The sequence below is a fragment of the Oncorhynchus tshawytscha genome, linkage group LG13 (genome assembly GCF_018296145.1).
Source record: "Oncorhynchus tshawytscha isolate Ot180627B linkage group LG13, Otsh_v2.0, whole genome shotgun sequence".
NCBI classification, from domain to species: domain Eukaryota; kingdom Metazoa; phylum Chordata; class Actinopteri; order Salmoniformes; family Salmonidae; genus Oncorhynchus; species Oncorhynchus tshawytscha.
Window position 1 is genome coordinate 92,318,251 of NC_056441.1, and position 25,091 is coordinate 92,343,341.

At 43.2% G+C, this 25,091-nt stretch overlaps 1 protein-coding gene across 1 annotated transcript in view; it reads left to right on the plus strand.

Moving 5' to 3' along the window:
* Nucleotides 1-25,091, plus strand: part of tenm4 (teneurin transmembrane protein 4) — a 718,236-nt gene that overhangs the window by 666,785 nt on the left and 26,360 nt on the right. The window contains 6 exon segments of the mRNA XM_042296535.1: nt 806-1,179; nt 3,159-3,537; nt 6,211-6,501; nt 7,675-7,949; nt 10,491-10,786; nt 17,015-17,157. Coding sequence (XP_042152469.1) covers nt 806-1,179; nt 3,159-3,537; nt 6,211-6,501; nt 7,675-7,949; nt 10,491-10,786; nt 17,015-17,157 — 1,758 coding nt within the window.

Below are 25,091 nucleotides of genomic sequence, written 5' to 3' on the forward strand. Positions count from 1 at the left end.
CTCTGTTTTTCTGTTTTTCTGTCTCTCTGTCTCTCTGTCTCTCTAGCAATGTATACATCCATTATACATTGTTAGTGCAGACAGCTTGACAGGGCCGTTGCCCCTAAAATAGACTCTGATGAGCAGAAAGGAATGAAATGTCACTTTCACATTGTTAATTAAAGTTGGGATCTTTGGGGAGACAGAAAGAACAACGTACAGTACAGTGAAGGCTGCTGTTCTCAGGTTTTACCATTTCATTTAACAAAATGGCCAACCCATTAGTGGTCTGAAGTCAGTTTAGCAGCTCTTAAGTGTCTGATTCAAAGCTGGAATGATAGCCTGCTGTGACAGCAGACTGCACAGTGATTTAATTATTTGCCAACCCAATACTTTCTTACCCGATTGAAGCCATAAAACTGCTGTTGAATCTCACAGCATGCGTAACACACTTCGGTAGAGTCTGGCTGTTGTTTTTGTCGCGTTTGACATTTGTATGTCTTTTTTATACCAGACGGGAGCCTCTTGTGCATGTCTCTAGCAGCTTTTGTAATGTATGGATACAGTATGTTTAGCCAGTGCAGTATTGTCTGTAGATACTCAGGAAAAGGGCTTGAAAGGAAACTATAGAAAATACCCCATAATAAAATGACTCTTGTCAATTTACCTCGCAGCATTCCTAATATCTAACATCTTCTCTCCTGTGTAGTGTGCCCTTTAAAGAGCACAATCCTTTGGGCCTTCTTCAAATGTAGTGCACTATATAGGGAAAGGGCGCCACTTTAGCCGCCGCCATTGGTAACCCACTCTCCTCTCTACTCCTCAGTCCATGGTACTGCTCCTCCACAGTCAGCGTCAGTACATCTTTGAGTTCGACAAGAATGACCGCCTCTCCTCTGTGACCATGCCCAACGTGGCCCGCTTCACCCTGGAGACCACCCACTCCGTTGGTTACTATAGGAACACGTACCGCCCCTCCGAGGGGAACGCGTCGGTACTGCAGGACTACAGTGAAGATGGCCAGCTGATGCAGACTAGCTACCTGGGCACAGGGCGCAGGGTGATGTATAAGTACGGCAAGCTGGCCAAGCTACTGGAGATGCTCTATGATACCACACGCATCGCGTTCACCTACGATGAGGCGGCGGGGATGCTGAAGGTGGTGAACCTGCAGACTGAAGGAACCACCTGCACTATAAGGTACTGTGGTTGGGTTAGGGTTAGGTTAGGGTTAGGGTTGGGTTGGTGTTAGGGTTAGGTTAGGGTTAGGGTTGGGTTGGTGTTAGGGTTAGGTTAGGGTTAGGGTTAGGGTTGGTGTTAGGGTTAGGTTAGGGTTGGTGTTAGGGTTAGGGTTAGGGTTAGGTTAGGGTTAGGGTTGGGTTGGTGTTAGGGTTAGGTTAGGGTTGGTGTTAGGGTTAGGTTAGGGTTGGGTTGGTGTTAGGGTTAGGTTAGTGTTAGGGTTGGGTTGGTGTTAGGTTAGGGTTAGTGTTAGGGTTGGGGTTGGGTTAGGGTTAGGGTTAGGGTTGGTGTTAGGGTTAGGTTAGGGTTGGGTTGGTGTTAGGGTTAGGTTAGTGTTAGGGTTAGGGTTGGGTTGGTGTTAGTGTTAGGGTTGGGGTTGGGTTAGTGTTAGGGTTGGTGTTAGGGTTAGGGTTGGGTTGGTGTTAGGGTTAGGTTAGGGTTAGGGTTGGTGTTAGGGTTAGGTTAGGGTTAGGGTTGGTGTTAGGGTTAGGGTTAGGTTAGGGTTAGGGTTGGGTTGGTGTTAGGGTTAGGTTAGGGTTGGGTTGGTGTTAGGGTTAGGTTAGGGTTAGGGTTGGGTTGGTGTTAGGTTAGGGTTAGTGTTAGGGTTGGGGTTGGGTTAGGGTTAGGTTAGTGTTATGGTTAGGGTTAGGTTAGTGTTAGGGTTGGGTTAGGGTTAGGTTACTGTTAGGGTTAGGTTGGGTTGGGTTGGTGTTAGGTCAGGGTTAGGTTAGGGTTAGGTTAGTGTTAGGGTTGGGTTAGGGTTAGGATTAGGGTTAGTGTTAGTGTTAGTGTTAGGGTTGGGTTTGTGTTAGGGTTGGGTTGGTGTTAGGGTTATGTTAGGGTTAGTGTTAGGGTTGGGTTGGTGTTAGGGTTAGGTTAGGGTTAGTGTTAGGGTTGGGTTTGTGTTAGGGTTGGGTTAGGGTTAGGTTAGTGTTAGGGTTGGGTTAGGGTTAGGGTTAGGGTTGGGTTAGTGTTAGGGTTGGGTTAGGGTTGGGTTAGTGTTGGGGTTGGGTTAGTGTTAGGGTTGGGTTAGGGTTAGGGTTAGGGTTAGGGTTGGGTTAGGGTTAGGTTAGGGTTAGGGTTGGGTTATGGTTGGGTTAGGGTTAGGTTAGGGTTAGGGTTGGGTTATGGTTGGGTTGGGTTAGGTTAGGGTTGGGTTAGGGTTGGGGTTGGGTTGGGTTAGGTTTGTGGTTTGGTTAAGGTTTAGGTTAGGGTTAGGTCTAGGTTAGGGTTAGGTTAGGGTTGGGTTGGGTTAGGGTTGAGTTAGGTTAGGGTTATTTGAACAACTTGGTACATGCAGATATATACAGTACCAGTCAAAAGTTTGGACACACATTCAAGGGTTTTTCTTTATTTTTTACTATTTTCTACATTGTAGAATAATAGTTGAGACATCAAAACTATGAAATAACACACATGGAATCATGTAGTAACCAACAACGTGTTGAACAAATCAAACAATATGTATTACTGTATCAGTCAGTAACATAATAAAAACATGGACTGGAGTACTGACTGTATCAGTCAGTAACATAATAAAAACATGGACTGGAGTACTGACTGTATCAGTCAGTAACATAATAAAAACATGGACTGGAGTACTGACTGTATCAGTCAGTAACATAATAAAAACATGGACTGGAGTACTGACTGTATCAGTCAGTAACATAATAAAACCATGGACTGGAGTACTGACTGTATCAGTCAGTAACATAATAAAAACATGGACTGGAGTACTGACTGTATCAGTCAGTAACATAATAAAACCATGGACTGGAGTACTGACTGTATCAGTCAGTAACATAATAAAAACATGGACTGGAGTATTGACTGTATCAGTCAGTAACATAATAAAAACATGGACTGGAGTACTGACTGTATCAGTCAGTAACATAATAAAAACATGGACTGGACTGACAGTAATGTTCACTACACTACAGGTACCGTCAGATCGGCCCACTCATCGACAGGCAGATCTTTAGGTTCAGCGAAGAGGGGATGGTCAACGCACGCTTCGATTACGTCTATGACAACAGCTTTCGGGTCACCAGCATGCAAGCGGTGATCAACGAGACTCCTCTGCCCATCGACCTGTATCGCTACGATGACGTGTCGGGGAAGACGGAGCAGTTTGGGAAGTTCGGGGTCATCTACTACGACATCAACCAGATAATCACCACGGCCGTGATGACACACACCAAACACTTCGATGCCTACGGCCGCGTGAAGGAGGTCCAGTACGAGATCTTCAGGTCACTCATGTACTGGATGATGGTGCAGTACGATAACATGGGACGCGTGGTCGCCAAGGAACTCAAGGTTGGTCTGGTCAGCTCTTTCTTTCTGTGTTTGTTTTAGGATCTCTTGTAGGTCATCTCCCAAGAGTCACTCACAGGATAAAACAGGCCAGTAGACAGTAGAATTAGACACGACAGTAGTGAGTCATTTAACAGACTCTCTCATCCAGAGACACGACAGTAGTGAGTCATTTAACAGACTCTCTTATCCAGAGACACTACAGTAGTGAGTCATTTAACAGACTCTCTCATCCAGAGACACTACAGTAGTGAGTCATTTAACAGACTCTCTCATCCAGAGACACTACAGTAGTGAGTCATTTAACAGACTCTCTCATCCAGAGACACGACAGTAGTGAGTCATTTAACAGACTCTCTTATCCAGAGACACGACAGTAGTGAGTCATTTAACAGACTCTCTCATCCAGAGACACGACAGTAGTGAGTCATTTAACAGACTCTCTCATCCAGAGACACGACAGTAGTGAGTCATTTAACAGACTCTCTCATCCAGAGACACGACAGTAGTGAGTCATTTAACAGACTCTCTCATCCAGAGACACTACAGTAGTGAGTCATTTAACAGACTCTCTTATCCAGAGACACTACAGTAGTGAGTCATTTAACTTCTTGCGTCGAGCCATCCCGGATCCGGGATCGTGAATACAGCCTCAAATGCTCATTACCATAACGCAACGTTAACTATTCATGAAAATCGCAAATGAAATGAAATTAATATGCTAGCTCTCAAGCTTAGCCTTTTGTTAACAACACTGTCATCTCAGATTTTCAAAATATGCTTCTCAACCATAGCAAAACAAGCATTTGTGTAACAGCTAGCGCAGCTAGCGTAGCATTTAGCGTTAGCATCAGCAGGCAACATTTTCACAAAAACCAGAAAATCATTCAAATAAAATCATTACCTTTGAAGAACTTCAGATGTTTTCAATGAGGAGACTCTCAGATAGCAAATGTTCAGTTTTTCCTGAAAGATTATTTGTTTAGGAGAAATTGCTCCGTTTGGTGCGTCACGTTTGGCTACCAAAAAAAAACAGAAAATTCCGTCTTCAAAACGCCGAACTTTTTTCCAAATTAACTCCATAATATCGACTGAAACATGGTAAACGTTGTTTAGAATCAATCCTCAAGGTGTTTTTCACATATCTCTTCATGATATATCGTTCGTTGAAAGCCTCCTCTCTCCTCTCAATCACTGGATGACGGCGTGCAGCTTGTAGATTACGCACCAATTTAGACAAAGGACACCGGGCGGACCCCTGGTAAATGTAGTCTCTTATGGCCAATCTTCCAATGATATGCCTACAAATACGTCACAATGCTGCAGACACCTTGGAGAAACGATAGAAAGGGCAGGCTCATTCCCGGCGCATTCACAGCCATATAAGGAGACAATGGAAAACAGAGCTTCAAAAATTCTGTCCATTTCCTGGTTGAAGTTTCATCTTGGTTTCGCCTGTAGCATGAGTTCTGTGGCACTCACAGATAATATCTTTGCAGTTTTGGAAACCTTAGTGTTTTCTTTCCAAAGCTGCCAATTATATGCATAGTTGAGCATCTTTTCATGACAAAATATTGCGCTTAAAACGGGCACGTTTTTTTATCCATAAATTAAAAGAGCGCCCCCTATATCCAAGAAGTTAACAGACTCTCTTATCCAGAGACCCGACAGTAGTGAGTCATTTAACAGACTCTCTTATCCAGAGCCACTACAGTAGTGAGTCATTTAGCAGGCTCTCTTATCCAGAGACACGACAGTAGTGAGTCATTTAGCAGACTCTCTTATCCAGAGACACTACAGTAGTGAGTCATTTAACAGACTCTCTTATCGAGACACGACAGTAGTGAGTCATTTAGTAGACTCTCTTATCCAGAGCCACTAGAGTACTGAGTCATTTAGTAGACTCTCTTATCCAGAGCCACTTACAGTAGTGAGTCATTTAGTAGACTCTTATCCAGAGCCACTTACAGTAGTGAGTCATTTAGTAGACTCTCTTATCCAGAGCCACTAGAGTAGTGAGTCATTTAGTAGACTCTTATCCAGAGCCACTTACAGTAGTGAGTCATTTAGCAGACTCTCTTATCCAGAGCCTCTACAGTAGTGAGTCATTAAGGAGACTCTCTGATCCAGAGCGACTGTAGTAGTGAGTCATTTAGCCTTTCTCAAGAGCACATTTTTTCAACTAGTTGGCTCGGGAAAACGAACAAGCAACATTTTGGTGACTGGCTCAACGATCTTAAACGCTAGGCTACCTGTTCTGTTCTGAGATGGGTTCATTTTACCAGACTCATTTCATGAAACATGTTATAGGATTTAATAATCCGGGTGGTTCGAGCCCTGAATTCTGATTGGCTGAAATCCGTGGTATATCAGACCATATACCATACTGGGTATATTCCTGCTCATTACTTTGGTAACCAGTTTATATCAGCAATAAGGCACCTCGGGGTTTGTGGTACATGGCCAATATACCACGGCTAAGGGCTGTGTCCAGGCACTCTGCGTTGTGTCGTGCGAAGAACGGCCCTTAGCCCCTCACCCCCTCTGGCCTTATTGTTTAATTATAATCACATTTGATTGATTGATTAAGTACGGATTTCTAAGGTGGGTCTGTACGCCAACACCTATAGATTGATCGACTGATTGATTGACCAATTCATGTTTTGTTTCTCTAAGGTGGGTCCGTATGCCAACACTACTCGGTATACCTATGAATACGATGCTGATGGGCAGCTCCAGGTAGTGTCTGTCAACGACAAGCCACTGTGGCGCTACAGCTACGACCTGAACGGCAACCTTCACCTGCTGAGCCCCGGGAACAGCGCCCGGCTCACGCCACTACGTTACGACCTCCGAGACCGCATCACCAGGCTGGGAGACGTCCAGTATCGCATGGACGAGGACGGCTTTCTGAAGCAGAGAGGGAACGAATTCTTTGAGTACAGCTCGCCTGGACTCCTGGTTAAGGTAAGATGGTAACAACACTCCATCACAGTTGATGCTTTATAAAACCACACATAGGACACACACACAGTGGACACTTTCAAAAACAGCTCAAACCTCTTCCTGCTAGCCGATGCTCTGTCTTTGAATATGTTCCTGCTAGCCGATGCTCTGTCTTTGAATATGTTCCTGCTAGCCGATGCTCTGTCTTTGAATATGTTCCTGCTGTGCTCTGTCTTTGAATATGTTCCTGCTAGCCGATGCTCTGTCTTTGAATATGTTCCTGCTAGCCGATGCTCTGTCTTTGAATATGTTCCTGCTAGCCGATGCTCTGTCTTTGAATATGTTCCTGCTAGCCGATGCTCTGTCTTTGAATATGTTCCTGCTAGCCGATGCTCTGTCTTTGAATATGTTCCTGCTAGCCGATGCTCTGTCTTTGAATATGTTCCTGCTAGCCGATGCTCTGTCTTTGAATATGTTCCTGCTAGCCGATGCTCTGTCTTTGAATATGTTCCTGCTAGCCGATGCTCTGTCTTTGAATATGTTCCTGCTAGCCGATGCTCTGTCTTTGAATATGTTCCTGCTAGCCGATGCTCTGTCTTTGAATATGTTCCTGCTAGCCGATGCTCTGTCTTTGAATATGTTCCTGCTAGCCGATGCTCTGTCTTTGAATATGTTCCTGCTAGCCGATGCTCTGTCTTTGAATATGTTCCTGCTAGCCGATGCTCTGTCTTTGAATATGTTCCTGCTAACCGATGCTCTGTCTTTGAATATGTTCCTGCTAGCCGATGCTCTGTCTTTGAATATGTTCCTGCTAGCCGATGCTCTGTCTTTGAATATGTTCCTGCTAGCCGATGCTCTGTCTTTGAATATGTTCCTGCTAGCTGATGCTCTGTGGGATCTGTTCTGTTCCCTATGGTCTTCTGATTCCTTTTATTCACACTTTGATTTTGATGTACTTTTAACATAAGGTAAATCATTTTAACATAAGGTAAATCATTTTAACATAAGGTAAATCATTTTAACATAAGGTAAATCATTTTAACGTAAGGTAAATCATTTTAACGTAAGGTAAATCTTTTTAACGTAAGGTAAATATTTTTAACGTAAGGTGTCCTCAAGTGTGGTATAAAAGGTGTTGATCAAATATAGTAACAATTTTTTCTTGTTTTATTGATTGATATGTTTCTTGTCAAGGTCTACAACCGGGTGAGCGGCTGGAGTATCCGCTACCGATACGATGGTCTGGGTCGGAGGGTCTCATCTAGGTCCAGTCTCGGGCACCACCTCCAGTTCTTCTATGCTGACCTGTCCAGTCCCACCCGGGTCACTCACATGTACAACCACACCAGCTCAGAGATCTCTTCCCTCTACTACGACCTGCAAGGACACCTGTTCTCCATGGAGCTCAGTAGTGGGGATGAGTTTTATGTAGCGTGTGATACAATCGGCACGCCGCAGGCCGTCTTCAGGTGATTATGGGGGGGGGGGGCAAATCTTAACTTCGTCATAATGTCAGTGGGAGAATAAGTTCACTTTTGGCTCAGTAGAAATTAATTAAATTAACTAATATTGTTTTATCTCTGTTGTATTAATGTCAATGTCTCTATTTTCTCAAACTTGAAATAAAGTACAAATAAAGTATAAAAATGTGTGTATATATATATATATATATATATATCGTACCAGTCAGAAGTTTGGACACACATTATTTTTACTATTTTCTATATTGTAGAATAATAGTGAAGACATCACAAATATGAAATAACACATATGGAATCATATAGTAACCAAAAAAGTGTTAAATAAATTAAATAAATCAAAATATATTGTCACGCCCTGGTCTTAGTATTTTGTGTTTAAATAATTATTTGGTCAGGCCAGGGTGTGACATGGGGTTATTTTGTGTTGTGTTGTGGTATTGGGGGTTTTAGTAGGTATTGGGATTGTGGCTGAGTAGGGGTGTCTAGCATAGTCTATGGCTGCCTGAGGTTCTCAATCAGAGTCAGGTGATTCTCGTTGTCTCTGATTGGGAACCATATTTAGGTAGCCTGGGTTTCACTGTGTGTTTGTGGGTGATTGTTCCTGTCTTAGTGTTTTGTATTTCACCAGATAGGCTGTTTCGGTTTTCCTTATTTCATTTCGGTTTTCCTTATTTCATTTCGGTTTTCATTATTTCATTTCGGTTTTCATTATTTCATTTCGTTAGTTTTGTAGTTTCTGTATGTATAGGTTTTCCTTCATTAAAATATATCATGAATCATCATCACGCTGCATTTTGGTCCGATCCTTGTTCTACCTCTTCGTCAGAGGAGGAGATAGAAGAGAGCCGTTACATATATCTTATATTTGTGATTCTTCAAAGTAGCCACCCTTTGCCTTGATGACAGCTTTGCACACTCTTGGCATTCTCTCGACCAGCTTCACCTGGAATGCTTTTCCAACCGTCTGGAAGGAGTTCCCACATATGCTGAGCACTTGTTCGCTGCTTGTCCTTCACTCTGCGGTCCAACGTCTTTTGGATGGGGCGTTAAACGGGTGTCCTGACTCTCTGTGGTCACTAAAGAACCCATGGCACTTATCGTAAGAGTAGGCGTGTTAACCCCGGTGTCCTGGATAAATTCTCAATCTGGCCCTCATAACATCACAGTCACCTAATCATCCCCAACTTCCAATTGGCTATTTCATCCCCCTCCTCTCCCCAGTAACTATTCCCAAGGTCGTTGCTGTAAATGAGAATGTGTTCTCAGTCAACTTACCTGGTAAAATAAGGGTTAAATATAAAATTATAAAACTCATCCCAAACCATCTCAGTTGGGTTGAGGTCGGGTGATTGTGGAGGCCAGGTCATCTGATATTGCACTCCATCACTCTGCTTCTTGGTCAAATAGCCCTTACACAGCCTGGAGATGTGTTTTGGGTTATTGTCCTCTTGAAAAACAATAGTCCCACTAAGTGTAAACCAGATGGGATGGTGTATCACTGCAGAATGCTGTTGTAGCCATGCTGGTTAAGTGTGCCTTCAATTCTAAATATATCACAGAGAGTGTCACCAGCAAAGCACCCCAACACCATCACACCTCCTCCTCCATGCTTCACAGTGGAAACCACATATCTACTCTTTGTCTCACAAAGACACGGAGTTTGGAACCAAAAGTCTCAAATTTGGACTCATCAGACCAAAGGACAGATTTCCACCAGTCTAATGTCCATTGCTCGTGTTTCTTGGCCCAAGCAAGTCTCTTCTTCATATTGGTGTCCTTTAGTAGTGGTTTCTTTGCAGCAATTGGACCATGAAGTCCTGATTCACACAGTCTCCTCTGAACAGTTGATGTTGAGATGTGTCTGTTACTTGAACTCTGTGAAGCATTTATTTGGGCTGCAATTTCTGAGGCTGGTAACTCTAATGAACGTATCCTCTGCAACAGAGGTAACTCTGGGTCTTCCTTTCCTGTGTCAGTCCTCATGAGAGCCAGTTTCATCATAGCACTTGACGGTTTTTGCGACTGCACTTGAAGAAACGTTCAAAGTTCTTGAATTTTTCCAGATTGACTGACCTTCATGTCTTAAAGTAATGATGTGCTGTCATTTCTCTTTGCTTATTGGAGCTGTTCTTGAGAAAATGTCAAGAGTGTGCAAAACTGTCATCAAGGCAAAGGGTGGCTAATTTGAAGGATTTGTTTAAAAACATTTTTTGTTACGACATGATTCCATATGTGTTATTACATAGATTTGTTGTTTCCACTATTAGTCTACAATGTAGAAAATAGTACAAATAAAGATAAACCCTTGAGTGGGTGTGTCCAAATGTTTGGAATATATTAGATGATTCCTTAGTTGTCGTATGGAAGTGTTTTTGTTCCTTGTTTTATACAGTGACGTAATTTGTCCGAAATGATTGCTGCTCTTGAAATAACATCCTTTGAATGGAGGAACAGGGGTACGCTATATAGGGAACAGAGTGTCATTAAGGAAGTACCCCCTTGGACTCATTTTGGTGTTCTTTATTTCAGTGGCTCTGGCCTGATGATCAAGCAGATCCTCCACACTGCTTTTGGGGAGGTGTACCTGGACTCCAACCCAAGCTTCCACCTCATCCTGGGGTACCAGGGGGGTCTGTATGAGCCCCTGAGCCGCCTGGTACACATGGGCCGGAGGGACTACGATACCATGGCCGGGCGATGGACCACGCCGGACCATGAGGTGTGGAGCAGGCTGAACGCCAACAACATAGTCCCTTTCAACCTGTACATGTTCAAGAACAACAACCCTCTCAGCAACAGCCTGGAGACCAAGTGTTACATGACAGGTCAGTCTGGGGAGGGAGGGAGGGAGGGAGGGAGGGAGGGGGAGGGAGGGAGGGAGGGAGGGAGGGAGGGAGGGATGATTGTGTATTTATTGGCAGAGAAATGGATATGGAATGAATGAGAGAATGAGAAAGAGAAAGCAGTCACCATGCTGCAACTGTTCTGGTCTACAGTAAGACAACTGTTCTGGTTTACAGTAAGAGAACTGTTCTGCTCTACAGTAAGACTACTGTTCTGGTCTACAGTAAGACTACTGTTCTGGTCTACAGTAAGACTACTGTTCTGGTTTACAGTAAGAGAACTGTTCTGGTCTACAGTAAGACTACTGTTCTGCTCTACAGTAAGAGAACTGTTCTGGTTTACAGTAAGAGAACTGTTCTGGTCTACAGTAAGACTACTGTTCTGCTCTACAGTAAGAGAACTGTTCTGGTTTACAGTAAGAGAACTGTTCTGCTCTACAGTAAGACTACTGTTTTGGTCTACAGTAAGACTACTGTTCTGGTCTACAGTAAGACTACTGTTCTGGTCTACAGTAAGACTACTGTTCTGGTCTACAGTAAGACTACTGTTCTGATTTACAGTAAGAGAACTGTTCTGGTCTACAGTAAGAGAACTGTTCTGCTCTACAGTAAGACTACTGTTCTGGTCTACAGTAAGACTACTGTTCTGGTCTACAGTAAGACTACTGTTCTGGTCTACAGTAAGACTACTGTTCTGGTCTACAGTAAGACTACTGTTCTGGTCTACAGTAAGACTACTGTTCTGATTTACAGTAAGACTACTGTTCTGGTCTACAGTAAGACTACTGTTCTGCTCTACAGTAAGACTACTGTTCTGGTCTACAGTAAGACTACTGTTCTGGTCTACAGTAAGAGAACTGTTCTGGTCTACAGTAAGACTACTGTTCTGATTTACAGTAAGACTACTGTTCTGGTCTACAGTAAGACTACTGTTCTGGTCTACAGTAAGACTACTGTTCTGGTCTACAGTAAGACTACTGTTCTGGTCTACAGTAAGACTACTGTTCTGGTCTACAGTAAGACTACTGTTCTGGTCTACAGTAAGACTACTGTTCTGATTTACAGTAAGACTACTGTTCTGGTCTACAGTAAGACTACTGTTCTGCTCTACAGTAAGACTACTGTTCTGGTCTACAGTAAGACTACTGTTCTGGTCTACAGTAAGAGAACTGTTCTGGTCTACAGTAAGACTACTGTTCTGATTTACAGTAAGACTACTGTTCTGGTCTACAGTAAGACTACTGTTCTGGTCTACAGTAAGACTACTGTTCTGGTCTACAGTAAGACTACTGTTCTGGTCTACAGTAAGACTACTGTTCTGGTCTACAGTAAGACTACTGTTCTGATTTACAGTAAGATAACTGTTCTGGTTTACAGTAAGATAAATGTTCTGGTTTACACTAAGAGAACTGTTCTGGTTTACAGTAAGAGAACTGTTCTGGTTTACAGTAAGAGAACTGTTCTGGTTTACAGTAAGATAAATGTTCTGGTTTACACTAAGAGAACTGTTCTGGTTTACAGTAAGATAATTGTTCTGGTTTACAGTAAGAGAACTGTTCTGGTTTACAGTAAGAGAACTGATCTGGTCTACAGTAAGAGAACTGTTCTGGTTTACAGTAAGAGAACTGTTCTGGTTTACACTAAGAGAACTGTTCTGGTTTACAGTAAGAGAACTGTTCTGGTTTACAGTAAGAACTGTTCTGGTCTATAGTAAGACTACTGTTCTGGTCTATAGTAAGACTACTGTTCTGGTTTACAGTAAGACTACTGTTCTGGTTTACAGTAAGAGAACTGTTCTGGTCTACAGTAAGATAAATGTTCTGGTTTACAGTAAGAGAACTGTTCTGGTTTACAGTAAGACTACTGTTCTGGTTTACAGTAAGAGAACTGATCTGGTCTATAGTAAGACTACTGTTCTGGTTTGCAGTAAGAGAACTGATCTGGTCTACAGTAAGAGAACTGTTCTGGTTTACAGTAAGAGAACTGATCTGGTTTACAGTAAGAGAACTGTTCTGGTCTATAGTAAGATAAATGTTCTGGTTTACAGTAAGAGAACTGTTCTGGTTTACAGTAAGATAATTCTTCTGGTTTACAGTAAGATACATTTTCTGGTTTACAGTAAGAGAACTGTTCTGGTTTACAGTAAGATAACTGTTCTGGTTTACAGTAAGATAACTGTTCTGGTTTACTGTAAGATATGTTCTGGTTTACAGTAAGATAATTGTTCTGGTTTACAGTAAGATAATTGTTCTGGTTTACAGTAAGAACTGTTCTGGTTTACAGTAAGAGAACTGTTCTGGTCTATAGTAAGACTACTGTTCTGGTCTATAGTAAGACTACTGTTCTGGTTTACAGTAAGACTACTGTTCTGGTTTACAGTAAGAGAACTGTTCTGGTCTACACTAAGATAAATGTTCTGGTTTACAGTAAGATAACTTTTCTGGTTTACAGTAAGACTACTGTTCTGGTTTACAGTAAGACTACTGATCTGGTCTATAGTAAGACTACTGTTCTGGTTTGCAGTAAGAGAATTGATCTGGTCTACAGTAAGAGAACTGTTCTGGTTTACAGTAAGAGAACTGATCTGGTTTACAGTAAGAGAACTGTTCTGGTCTATAGTAAGATAAATGTTCTGGTTTACAGTAAGAGAACTGTTCTGGTTTACAGTAAGATAATTCTTCTGGTTTACAGTAAGATACATTTTCTGGTTTACAGTAAGATAACTGTTCTGGTTTACAGTAAGATATGTTCTGGTTTACAGTAAGATATGTTCTGGTTTACAGTAAGATAATTGTTCTGGTTTACAGTAAGATAATTGTTCTGGTTTACAGTAAGAACTGTTCTGGTTTACAGTAAGAGAACTGTTCTGGTCTATAGTAAGACTACTGTTCTGGTTTACAGTAAGACTACTGTTCTGGTTTACAGTAAGACTACTGTTCTGGTTTACAGTAAGATAACTGTTCTGGTCTACACTAAGATAAATGTTCTGGTTTACAGTAAGATAACTTTTCTGGTTTACAGTAAGACTACTGTTCTGGTTTACAGTAAGAGAACTGATCTGGTCTATAGTAAGAGAACTGTTCTGGTTTACAGTAAGAGAACTGATCTGGTTTACAGTAAGACTACTGATCTGGTCTACAGTAAGAGAACTGATCTGGTCTACAGTAAGAGAACTGATCTGGTCTACAGTAAGAGAACTGATCTGGTCTACAGTAAGAGAACTGATCTGGTCTAAAGTAAGAGAACTGATCTGGTTTACAGTAAGATAACTGATCTGGTCTACAGTAAGATAACTGATCTGGTCTACAGTAAGATAACTGATCTGGTCTACAGTAAGAGAACTGATCTGGTCTACAGTAAGAGAACTGATCTGGTCTACAGTAAGAGAACTGATCTGGTCTACAGTAAGAGAACTGATCTGGTCTACAGTAAGAGAACTGATCTGGTTTACAGTAAGAGAACTGATCTGGTCTACAGTAAGAGAACTGATCTGGTCTACAGTAAGAGAACTGATCTGGTTTACAGTAAGAGAACTGATCTGGTTTACAGTAAGAGAACTGATCTTGTCTTCAGTAAGAGAACTGATCTGGTCTACAGTAAGAGAACTGATCTGGTCTACAGTAAGACTGTTTTGATGGGGTTGTTTGGACTGTGTCTGTATGTAAGGACATTGGTCCGTATTGATAACGCTTGTCAGAGTTGGAGGTCCCCCTGTTCATTCCATTATCATTTCATTATGATCTGAAAGACTAAACTGATCCTCGATCAGCACACTACTTTGAGACACTGTGAATATGGGCCATTGCGTGGCTGACCAAACTGATCCTAGAGGTCTGCACAACGCATCACTGGTACCATTACTCGATACCATCTACTGCATCTTGTTTACATACCCTACATTACTCATCTCATATGTATATACTGTACTCTATACCATCTACTGTATCTTGTTTACATACCCTACATTACTCATCTCATATCTATATACTGCACGCTATACCATCTACTGCATCTTGCCTATGCCGTTCTGTACCATCACTCATTCATATATCTTTATGTACATATTCTTTATCCCTTTACACTTGTGTCTATAAGGTAGTAGTTTTGGAACTGTTGGGTTAGATTACTCGTTGGTTATTACATTACTGCATTGTCGGAACTAGAAGCACAAGCATTTCGCTACACTCGCATTAACATCTGCTAACCATGTGTATGTGACAAATACATTAGATTTGATTGTGTGGCTGACTAAACTGATCCATGATCAGCACACTACTGCTGTCTGTAGTACCCAGGCTGCTACTAGACAGAGCTAGGTTAGGCTAGGCACTTCTTCAAGAAGCAATGGGTCATCATTCATTTAAATTATGGCAAAGAGCTGTCAATATCACAGAGTAGACCTTTCAACAGATCTCAGTTCAGCTCTAGGGCCCTCCATTAGACTGAAGAGGCAAGTCAGAGACCTTTCAACAGATCTCAGTTCAGCTCTAGGGCCCTCCACTAGACTGAAGGAGCATGTCAGAGACCTTTCAACAGATCTCAGTCCAGCTCTAGGGCCCTCCACTAGACTGAAGGAGCATGTCAGAGACATTTCAACAGATCTCAGTTCAGCTCTAGGGCCCTCCACTAGACTGAAGGAGCATGTCAGAGACATTTCAACAGATCTCAGTTCAGCTCTAGGGCCCTCCACTAGACTGAAGGAGGAATGCTAAGTAGCCTGTTAGATATAACCACAGTGATTTCTTCCTGTTAGATAAAATGTGCGTCCCAAAATGGCACCTTATTCCCTACATAATGTACTGGTCAAAAGTAGTGCACTATATAGTGAACAGGGTTCCATTTGGAACGGAGCCTTCGCTCCCTCACCAGAGAGGTTTTCTCGGGCTGTATTGGGATTGATGGCGCTGACATTTCCATTCCATTCAGCTGATTACCTGGGTCCTTTCATTGTCTTCAAACCAAAAAAAATCCTTATTTAAAACAGCTCTGTCAGGTGCCACAATGCAGCCGTGAATAACTGAAGAGGTGCCTAAACGTGGAACCCAGAGAACAACTCTACTGCCCATAACGAATAGAGCTATTGGAGGGGGTTGACATAACAAATGACTCAATATCTACTCTGCTTCAGTCCCACTTTTATGCTCTTTTAGGGATGTGATTTGAAGCTCTTTTAGGGATGTGATTTGAAGCTCTTTCTGGGGATGTGATTTGAAGCCCATTGTCACCTTATTAAGCCATGTAAGAAAAACACTGTTTGGTGGAAAAGCTACTATAAATAAAGCACCTGTGTAGACCAGGTGACGGTTTAATGATGTTTATGACAGGCTCTCTGAGAGGTGTCACCTGTGTAGACCAGGTGACGGTTTAATGATGTTTATGACAGGCTCTCTCTGAGAGGTGTCACCTGTGTAGACCAGGTGACGGTTTAATGATGTTTATGACAGGCTCTCTCTGAGAGGTGTCACCTGTGTAGACCAGGTGACGGTTTAATGATGTTTATGACAGGCTCTCTCTGAGAGGTGTCACCTGTGTAGACCAGGTGACGGTTTAATGATGTTTATGACAGGCTCTCTCTGAGAGGTGTCACCTGTGTAGACCAGGTGACGGTTTAATGATGTTTATGACAGGCTCTCTCTGAGAGGTGTCACCTGTGTAGACCAGGTGACGGTTTAATGATGTTTATGACAGGCTCTCTCTGAGAGGTGTCACCTGTGTAGACCAGGTGACGGTTTAATGATGTTTATGACAGGCTCTCTCTGAGAGGTGTCACCTGTGTAGACCAGGTGACGGTTTAATGATGTTTATGACAGGCTCTCTCTGAGAGGTGTCACCTGTGTAGACCAGGTGACGGTTTAATGATGTTTATGACAGGCTCTCTCTGAGAGGTGTCACCTGTGTTGATAACAGCCACCCAACCAGGGTGAGCAGTCCTGCACATGTAAGACTATAGGAGATGAATCATCATATCGTCTCTTCTCCTGAAGATGTCTCTCCAGCCTGTAAGTCTGATGTCTGTCCTGACTGTAAGCGTGGAGTGGATCTTTGGACGGCCTTCTAGTGTGTTCTAGATATTCTCTGCAACAGGTTTTGATTGGACTCCTCAGATCATAGTGTTTCCAGGGTCCACAATACATTGTGGTATGTGTGTATGATAATGATAAGCCTGTACTGTGTATTTGAAATGTATTTTTCTCATCCCTTTTTCCCCAGATGTCAACAGTTGGCTGGTGACGTTTGGCTTCCAGCTGTACAACGTTATACCAGGCTACCGTAAACCCTCTACTGATACCATGGAGCCGTCCTACGAGCTAGTCAGAACACAGATCAACGCTCAGGAGTGGGACAGCACTAAGGTAATATAGCACAGTCTACACTACTGTACTGGACACTCAGTCATCCATCCATCCAATCCTCACTCATATCTCTGTCGCTCCCATCCATCCATCCATCCATCCATCCCTCCAATCCTCACTCATATCTCTGTCGCTCCCATCCATCCATCCATCCATCCCTCCCTCCATCCATCCATCCATCCATCCATCCATCCCTCCATCCCTCCCTCCCTCCCTCCCTCCATCCCTCCCTCCATCCATCCATCCATCCATCCCTCCCTCCATCCCTCCCTCCCCCTCCCTCCCTCCCTCCCTCCCTCCATCCCTCCCTCCATCCATCCCTCCCTCCCTCCCTCCATCCATCCATCCATCCATCCATCCATCCACTCTTCCTCAGCTCCAAGGTAACACACCCTACTGTACCTGACAATCACTCACCTGTCAATCCATCCCTCTATCCAACCATCAATCCATCCCTCTATCCAGACATCAATCCCTCCAACCCTCCATCCAGCCATCAATCCCTCCAACCCTCCATCCAGCCATCAATCCCTCCATCCCTCCCTCCATCCAGCCATCAATCCCTCCATCCAGCCATCAATCCCTCCATCCAGCCATCAATCCCTCCATCCAGCCATCAATCCATCCCTCCATCCAGCCATCAATCCCTCCATCCAGCCATCAATCCCTCCATCCAACCATCAATCCATCCCTCCATCCAACCATCAATCCATCCATCCATCCATCAATCCATCCCTCCACCCAGCCATCAATCCCTCCATCCCTCCATCCAGCCATCAATCCCTCCATCCCGCCATCAATCCCTCCATTCAGCCATCAACCCTCCATCAACCCTCCATCCCTCCCTCCATCCAGCCATCAATCCATCCCTCCATCCAACCATCAATCCCTCCATCCAACCATCAATCCATCCATCCATCCAGCCATCAATCCCTCCATCCAGCCATCAATCCCTCCATCCATCCCTCCCTCCATCCAACCATCAATCCATCCCTCCATCCAGCCATCAATCCATCCCTCCATCCAACCATCAATCCCTCCATCCAACCATCAATCCATCCCTCAATCCATCCCTCCATCCCTCCATCCAACCATCAATCCCTCCATCCAGCCATCAATCCCTCCATCCCTCCCTCCATCCAACCATCAATCCCTCCATCCAGCCATCAATCCCTCCATCCCTCCCTCCATCCAACCATCAATCCCTCCATCCAACCATCAATCCATCCAGCCATCAATCCATCCCTCCATCCAACCATCAATCCCTCCATCCATCCATCAATCCATCCCTCCATCCAACCATCAATCCCTCCATCCATCCATCAATCCATCCCTCCATCCAACCATCAATCCATCCCTCCATCCAGGCATCAATCCATCCCTCCATTAATCCATTCAGCCATCCAGCCATCAATCCATCCAACCATCAATCCATCCCTCCAGCCATCAATCCATCCCTCCATCTCTCCATCAATCCATCCCTCCATTCTCCATCAATCCATCCCTCCATCAATCCATCCCTCCAGCCATCAATCCATCCCTCCATCTCTCCATCAATCCATCCACATCATCCCCGCTCATCATCATACATCTCCCTCTGTCTTTCCTATCAGATAGTAACCAACCTGTTAGCAGAGTTCCAGACTCCCTAAGGAGCTACCCAGTTATCAGACCAGATCATGGCCCAGTGGCCCCTCTGTCTGTGGTATGGGGACCTAGTCTAGCCCCTCAGCCCGGAGATGGGGGAAACAGACAGTGAGAAACAGAGTCATGCCTAAACGCCTCTGGTAATTGTCCTGGCTGCCATTAGAGAGATTCATTGTTTCTTCTCCTCCACCACCAAGAGACCATTGATTTCATCTCTGCCTTACATCTTCCCTCACAGCCAGGCAGAGAGTAGACAGACAAGGCATGCTCTGGTTCCCTGGTTGATCAGCCCTTCATATCGCCTGCTGCCTCGGAGTCCAGTGTGAATAATTAAACAGGTGGTTGTTGTCTTGGACGGCTGTAGTTACAGCTGGATCGAACAGCCACCCAGCCAGCCACACATTAGGCTCACAGCCGATCCCTAGACAGAGTGTCACTCAGCATCCCAGCCTTTTACCGTAAAATGATAAGCTTTCATAGCTGTTTAGTCAATAAGAAAGAATAGGTCAGATCCTAAAAGGCCATTATAATGACCATAATGCTGAGGACAGCTGGGTGTAATAAGGAAGAGTGATAAGAACAATGTGTTCTAAATGGAACACTATTCCCTATGTAGTGCACTGCTTTAGACCAGGGCACCCTATTCCCTATGTAGTGCACTACTTTAGAACAGGGCACCCTAATCCCTATGTAGTGCACTACTTTAGACCAGGACCTATCAGATCAAACCCAGCTTGACCTGGTCTGAGTCCAGGCCTCAGGATGGCAGTACAGTCCTTTCATCCCAAATGGGACCCTATAACCTATACAGTACAGTCCTTTCATCCCAAATGGGACCCTATAACCTATACAGTACAGTCCTTTCATCCCAAATGGAACCCTATAACCTATACAGTACAGTCCTTTCATCCCAATTGGGACCCTATAACCTATACAGTACAGTCCTTTCATCCCTGGTTCGAATGAGACTCTATAACCTATACAGTACAGTCCTTTCTTCCCTGGTTCGAATGGGACCCTATAACCTATACAGTACAGTCCTTTCATCCCAATTGGGACCCTATATCCTATACAGTACAGTCCTTTCATCCCAATTGGGACCCTATAACCTATACAGTACAGTCCTTTCATCCCAAATGGGACCCTATAACCTATACAGTGCCCTAGTTCAATTGGGACCCTATAACCTATACAGTACAGTCCTTTCATCCCAAATGGGACCCTATAACCTATACAGTACAGTCCTTTCATCCCTGGTTTGAATGGGGTGCCATTTGGGATGTAAATAGAAGCAGAATAGAGAGTATAGAGAACAGCTTTTCAAACCATTTAACCTCTACGGTTGACCTCTATGGTTGACCTCTGCGGTTGACCTCTACTGTTGACCTCTACAGTTGACCTCTACGGTTGACCTCTACAGTTGACGCCTACTGTTGACCTCTACTGTTGACCTCTACTGTTGACCTCTACTGTTGACCTCTATGTTGACCTCTACTGTTGACCTCTACTGTTGACCTCTACTGTTGACGCCTACTGTTGACCTCTACTGGTGACCTCTACTGGTGACCTCGACTGGTGACCTCTACTGGTGACCTCGACTGGTGACCTCGACTGGTGACCTCTACTGTTACTCCTGGGCTGTTACAATACAAATGGGAAGTGAAGTCATGGCCTGTGATAGTAAGCAGCTAGCCTGCTTATACATGGAAATGAGCTTTACACACATCCAGGTTCAGGACAGAAAGGTGAACGAACCAGCCCTGTATCTAACCCTATTCCCTACAGTATATAGAGCCCTCTAGGCCCTGTGTCTAACCCTATTCCCTACAGTATATAGAGCCCTCTGGGCCCTGTGTCTAACCCTATTCCCTACAGTATATAGAGCCCTCTGGGCCCTGTGTATCTAACCCTATTCCCTACAGTATATAGAGCCCTCTGGGCCCTGTGTCTCTAACCCTATTCTCTACAGTATATAGAGCCCTCTGGGCCCTGTATCTAACCCTATTCCCTACAGTATATAGAGCCCTCTGGGCCCTGTATCTAACCCTATTCCCTACAGTATATAGAGCCCTCTGGGCCCTGTATCTAACCCTATTCCCTACAGTATATAGAGCCCTCTGGGCCCTGTGTCTCTAACCCTATTCCCTACAGTATATAGAGCCCTCTGGGCCCTGTGTATCTAACCCTATTCCCTACAGTATATAGAGCCTTCTGGGCCCTGTGTCCCTAACCCTATTCCCTACAGTATATAGAGCCCTCTGGGCCCTGTGTATCTAACCCTATTCCCTATATAGAGCCCTCTGGGCCCTGTGTCTCTAACCCTATTCCCTACAGTATATAGAGCCCTCTGGGCCCTGTGTATCTAACCCTATTCTCTATATAGAGCCCTCTGGGCCCTGTATCTAACCCTATTCCCTACAGTATATAGAGCCTTCTGGGCCCTGTGTCTCTAACCCTATTCCCTACAGTATATAGAGCCTTCTGGGCCCTGTGTCTCTAACCCTATTCCCTACAGTATATAGAGCCTTCTGGGCCCTGTGTCTAACCCTATTCCCTACAGTATGTTGAGCCTTCTGGGCCCTGTGTGTCTAACCCTATTCCCTACAGTATATAGAGCCCTCTGGGCCCTGTGTATCTAACCCTATTCCCTACAGTATATAGAGCCCTCTGGGCCCTGTGTCTCTAACCCTATTACCTACAGTATATAGAGCCTTCTGGGCCCTGTGTCTCTAACCCTATTCCCTACAGTATATAGAGCCCTCTGGGCCCTGTGTCTAACCCTATTCCCTACAGTATGTTGAGCCTTCTGGGCCCTGTGTCTCTAACCCTATTCCTACAGTATATAGAGCCTTCTGGGCCCTGTATCTAACCCTATTCCCTACAGTATATAGAGCCCTCTGGGCCCTGTGTATCTAACCCTATTCCCTACAGTATATAGAGCCCTCTGGGCCCTGTGTATCTAACCCTATTCCCTACAGTATATAGAGCCTTCTGGGCCCTGTGTATCTAACCCTATTCCCTACAGTATATAGAGCCCTCTGGGCCCTGTGTCCCTAACCCTATTCCCTACAGTATATAGAGCCTTCTGGGCCCTGTATCTAACCCTATTCCCTACAGTATATAGCGCCCTCTGGGCCCTGTGACTCTAACCCTATTCCCTACAGTATATAGAGCCCTCTGGGCCCTGTGTATCTAACCCTATTCCCTACAGTATATAGAGCCCTCTGGGCCCGGTGTCTCTAACCCTATTCCCTACAGTATATAGAGCCTTCTGGGCCCTGTGTCTCTAACCCTATTCCCTACAGTATATAGAGCCCTCTGGGCCCTGTGTCTCTAACCCTATTCTCTATATAGAGCCCTCTGGGCCCTGTGTCTCTAACCCTATTCACTATATAGAGCCTTCTGGGCCCTGTGTCTCTAACCCTATTCACTATAAAGAGCCCTCTGGGCCCGGTGTCTCTAACCCTATTCCCTACAGTATATAGAGCCCTCTGGGCCCTGTGTCTCTAACCCTATTCCCTACAGTATGTTGAGCCTTCTGGGCCCTGTGTCCCTAACCCTATTCCCTATATAGAGCCCTCTGGGCCCTGTGACTCTAACCCTATTCCCCATATAGAGCCCAATGGGCCCTGTGTCTCGAACCCTATTCCCTACAATATATAGAGCCCTCTTGGCCCTGTGCCTCTAGCCCTTTCCCTACAGTATATAGAGCCCTCTGGGCCCTGTGTCTCTAACCCTATTCCCTACAACATATAGAGCCCTCTTGGCCCTGTGCCTCTAGCCCTTTCCCTACAGTATATAGAGCCCTCTGGGCCCTGTGTCTCTAAACCTATTCCCTACAGTATATAGAGCCCTCTGGGCCCTGTATCAGTCCACCAAATAGGGAATACTCAGCCATGTGGGATGCAGCCCAGGTGCTACTCAGTACCTTGATACCTTGAGGTATAGCCGCGTGCTATGACCGTTACCATCCAGTAATATTGACATAGCTACAGTGATGGGTGTCCTGTGGGATACATTTTTCCTATCTGAGCCTCCTCCCCCGAGAATAATGTGTGTGTGTGTGCGTGCGTGTGCGTTTGGTTGCACTCATGCCCAAATCTCCATGGGACTCTCCTCTCCTGTGTGCGTCCCCTTATTGTTTCCCCCATGGGGAGCCTCTGAACCCAGCCCCCAGTGGTTCCTCCTTCAAGGCTGCCAGACAGACATACAGAATCACCCTTCCAAGCATTTCCATTTCAAATAGTGTATATTTTCAATATATATACAGAACCAGTCAAAGGTTTGGATCCACCTACTCATTCCAGGGTTTTCCTTTATTTTTACTGTTTTCTATGTTGTAGAATAATAGTGAAGACATCAAAACTAGGAAATAACACATATGGAATCATGTAGTAACCAAACAAGTGTTTATTTTATATTTTAGATTCTTCAAAGTAGCCACCCTTTGCCTTGATGACAGCTTTGCACACTCTTGGCATTCTCTCAACCAGCTTCACCTGGAATGCTTTTCCAACAGTCTTGAAGGAGTTCCCGCATATGCTGAGCACTTGTTGGCTGCTTTTCCTTCACTCTGCGGTCCAACTCATCCCAAACCATCTCAGTTGGGTTGAGGTCGGGTGATTGTGGAGGCCAGGTCATCTGATGCAGCACTCCATCACTCTCCTTCTTGGTCAAATAGCCCTTACACAGCCTGGTGGTGTGTTAGGTCATAGTCCTCTTGAAAAACAAATGATAGTCCCACTAAGCGCAAACCAGATGGTGTGCCTTGAATGCTAAATAAATCACTGACAGTGTCACCAGCACAGCACCCCCCCCACACACACACACACACACCATAACACCTCCTCCTCCATAGTATATATATAGTCTGTATAATAGTATATATAGTATATATAGTCTATATAATAGTATATATAGTCTGTATAATAGTATATATAGTCTATATAATAGTATATATAGTCTATATAATAGTATATATAATAGTCTATATAATCTATATAATAGTATATATAGTATCTATAATAGTATATATAGTCTGTATAATAGTATATATAGTCTGTATAATAGTATATATAGTCTGTATAATAGTATATATAGTATCTATAATAGTATATATAGTCTGTATAATAGTATATATAGTCTGTATAATAGTATATATAGTCTGTATAATAATATATATAGTATCTATAATAGTATATATAGTCTGTATAATAGTATATATAGTCTGTATAATAGTATATATAGTATATATAATAGTATATATAGTCTGTATAATAGTATATATAGTCTGTATAATAGTATATATAGTCTGTATAATAGTATATATAGTCTGTATAATAGTATATATAGTCTGTATAATAGTATATATAGTCTGTATAATAGTATATATAGTCTGTATAATAGTATATATAGTATCTATAATAGTATATATAGTCTGTATAATAGTATATATAGTCTGTATAATAGTATATATAGTATATATAATAGTATATATAGTCTGTATAATAGTATATATAGTCTGTATAATAGTATATATAGTCTGTATAATAGTATATATAGTCTGTATAATAGTATATATAGTCTGTATAATAGTATATATAGTCTGTATAATAGTATATATAGTCTGTATAATAGTATATATAGTCTGTATAATAGTATATATAGTCTATATAATAGTATATATAGTCTATATAATAGTATATATAGTCTATATAATAGTATACATAGTCTATATAATAGTATATATAGTCTATATAATAGTATATATAGTATATATAATAGTCTATATAATCTATATAATAGTATATATAGTATCTATAATAGTATATATAGTCTGTATAATAGTATATATAGTATCTATAATAGTATATATAGTATATATAGTCTATATAATAGTATGTATCTTCTTCCTCTTTGTTATTAAGGAATAAGTGCATACAGTTTGTAGGAGAGGATATATTAACAAACACATTTCAGATGAACCTCACAAACAAGCTGCGGCTGTTTACCTGTCTACTGTCTGCAAGTCATTGTCCTCCAAAAGCCAGGCAGCTAGCTATCAACAACCATTATCCATCCCTTCTGGTGAAACCACATAATGCTTTTAATTGCCCAGCATCACAAATTATTGCGATTTGTGAATGTCACCATGGGGATTGGGTTGTTGGTTAAATCTGAGAGAGAGCTCACTGATCACGACTGTTACCTGGATCGTTCCATGAAAATACTACCTTTTGATATTTTAAGTGTCCACAAATATTGAATTTTAAATGCCTGGTATATTA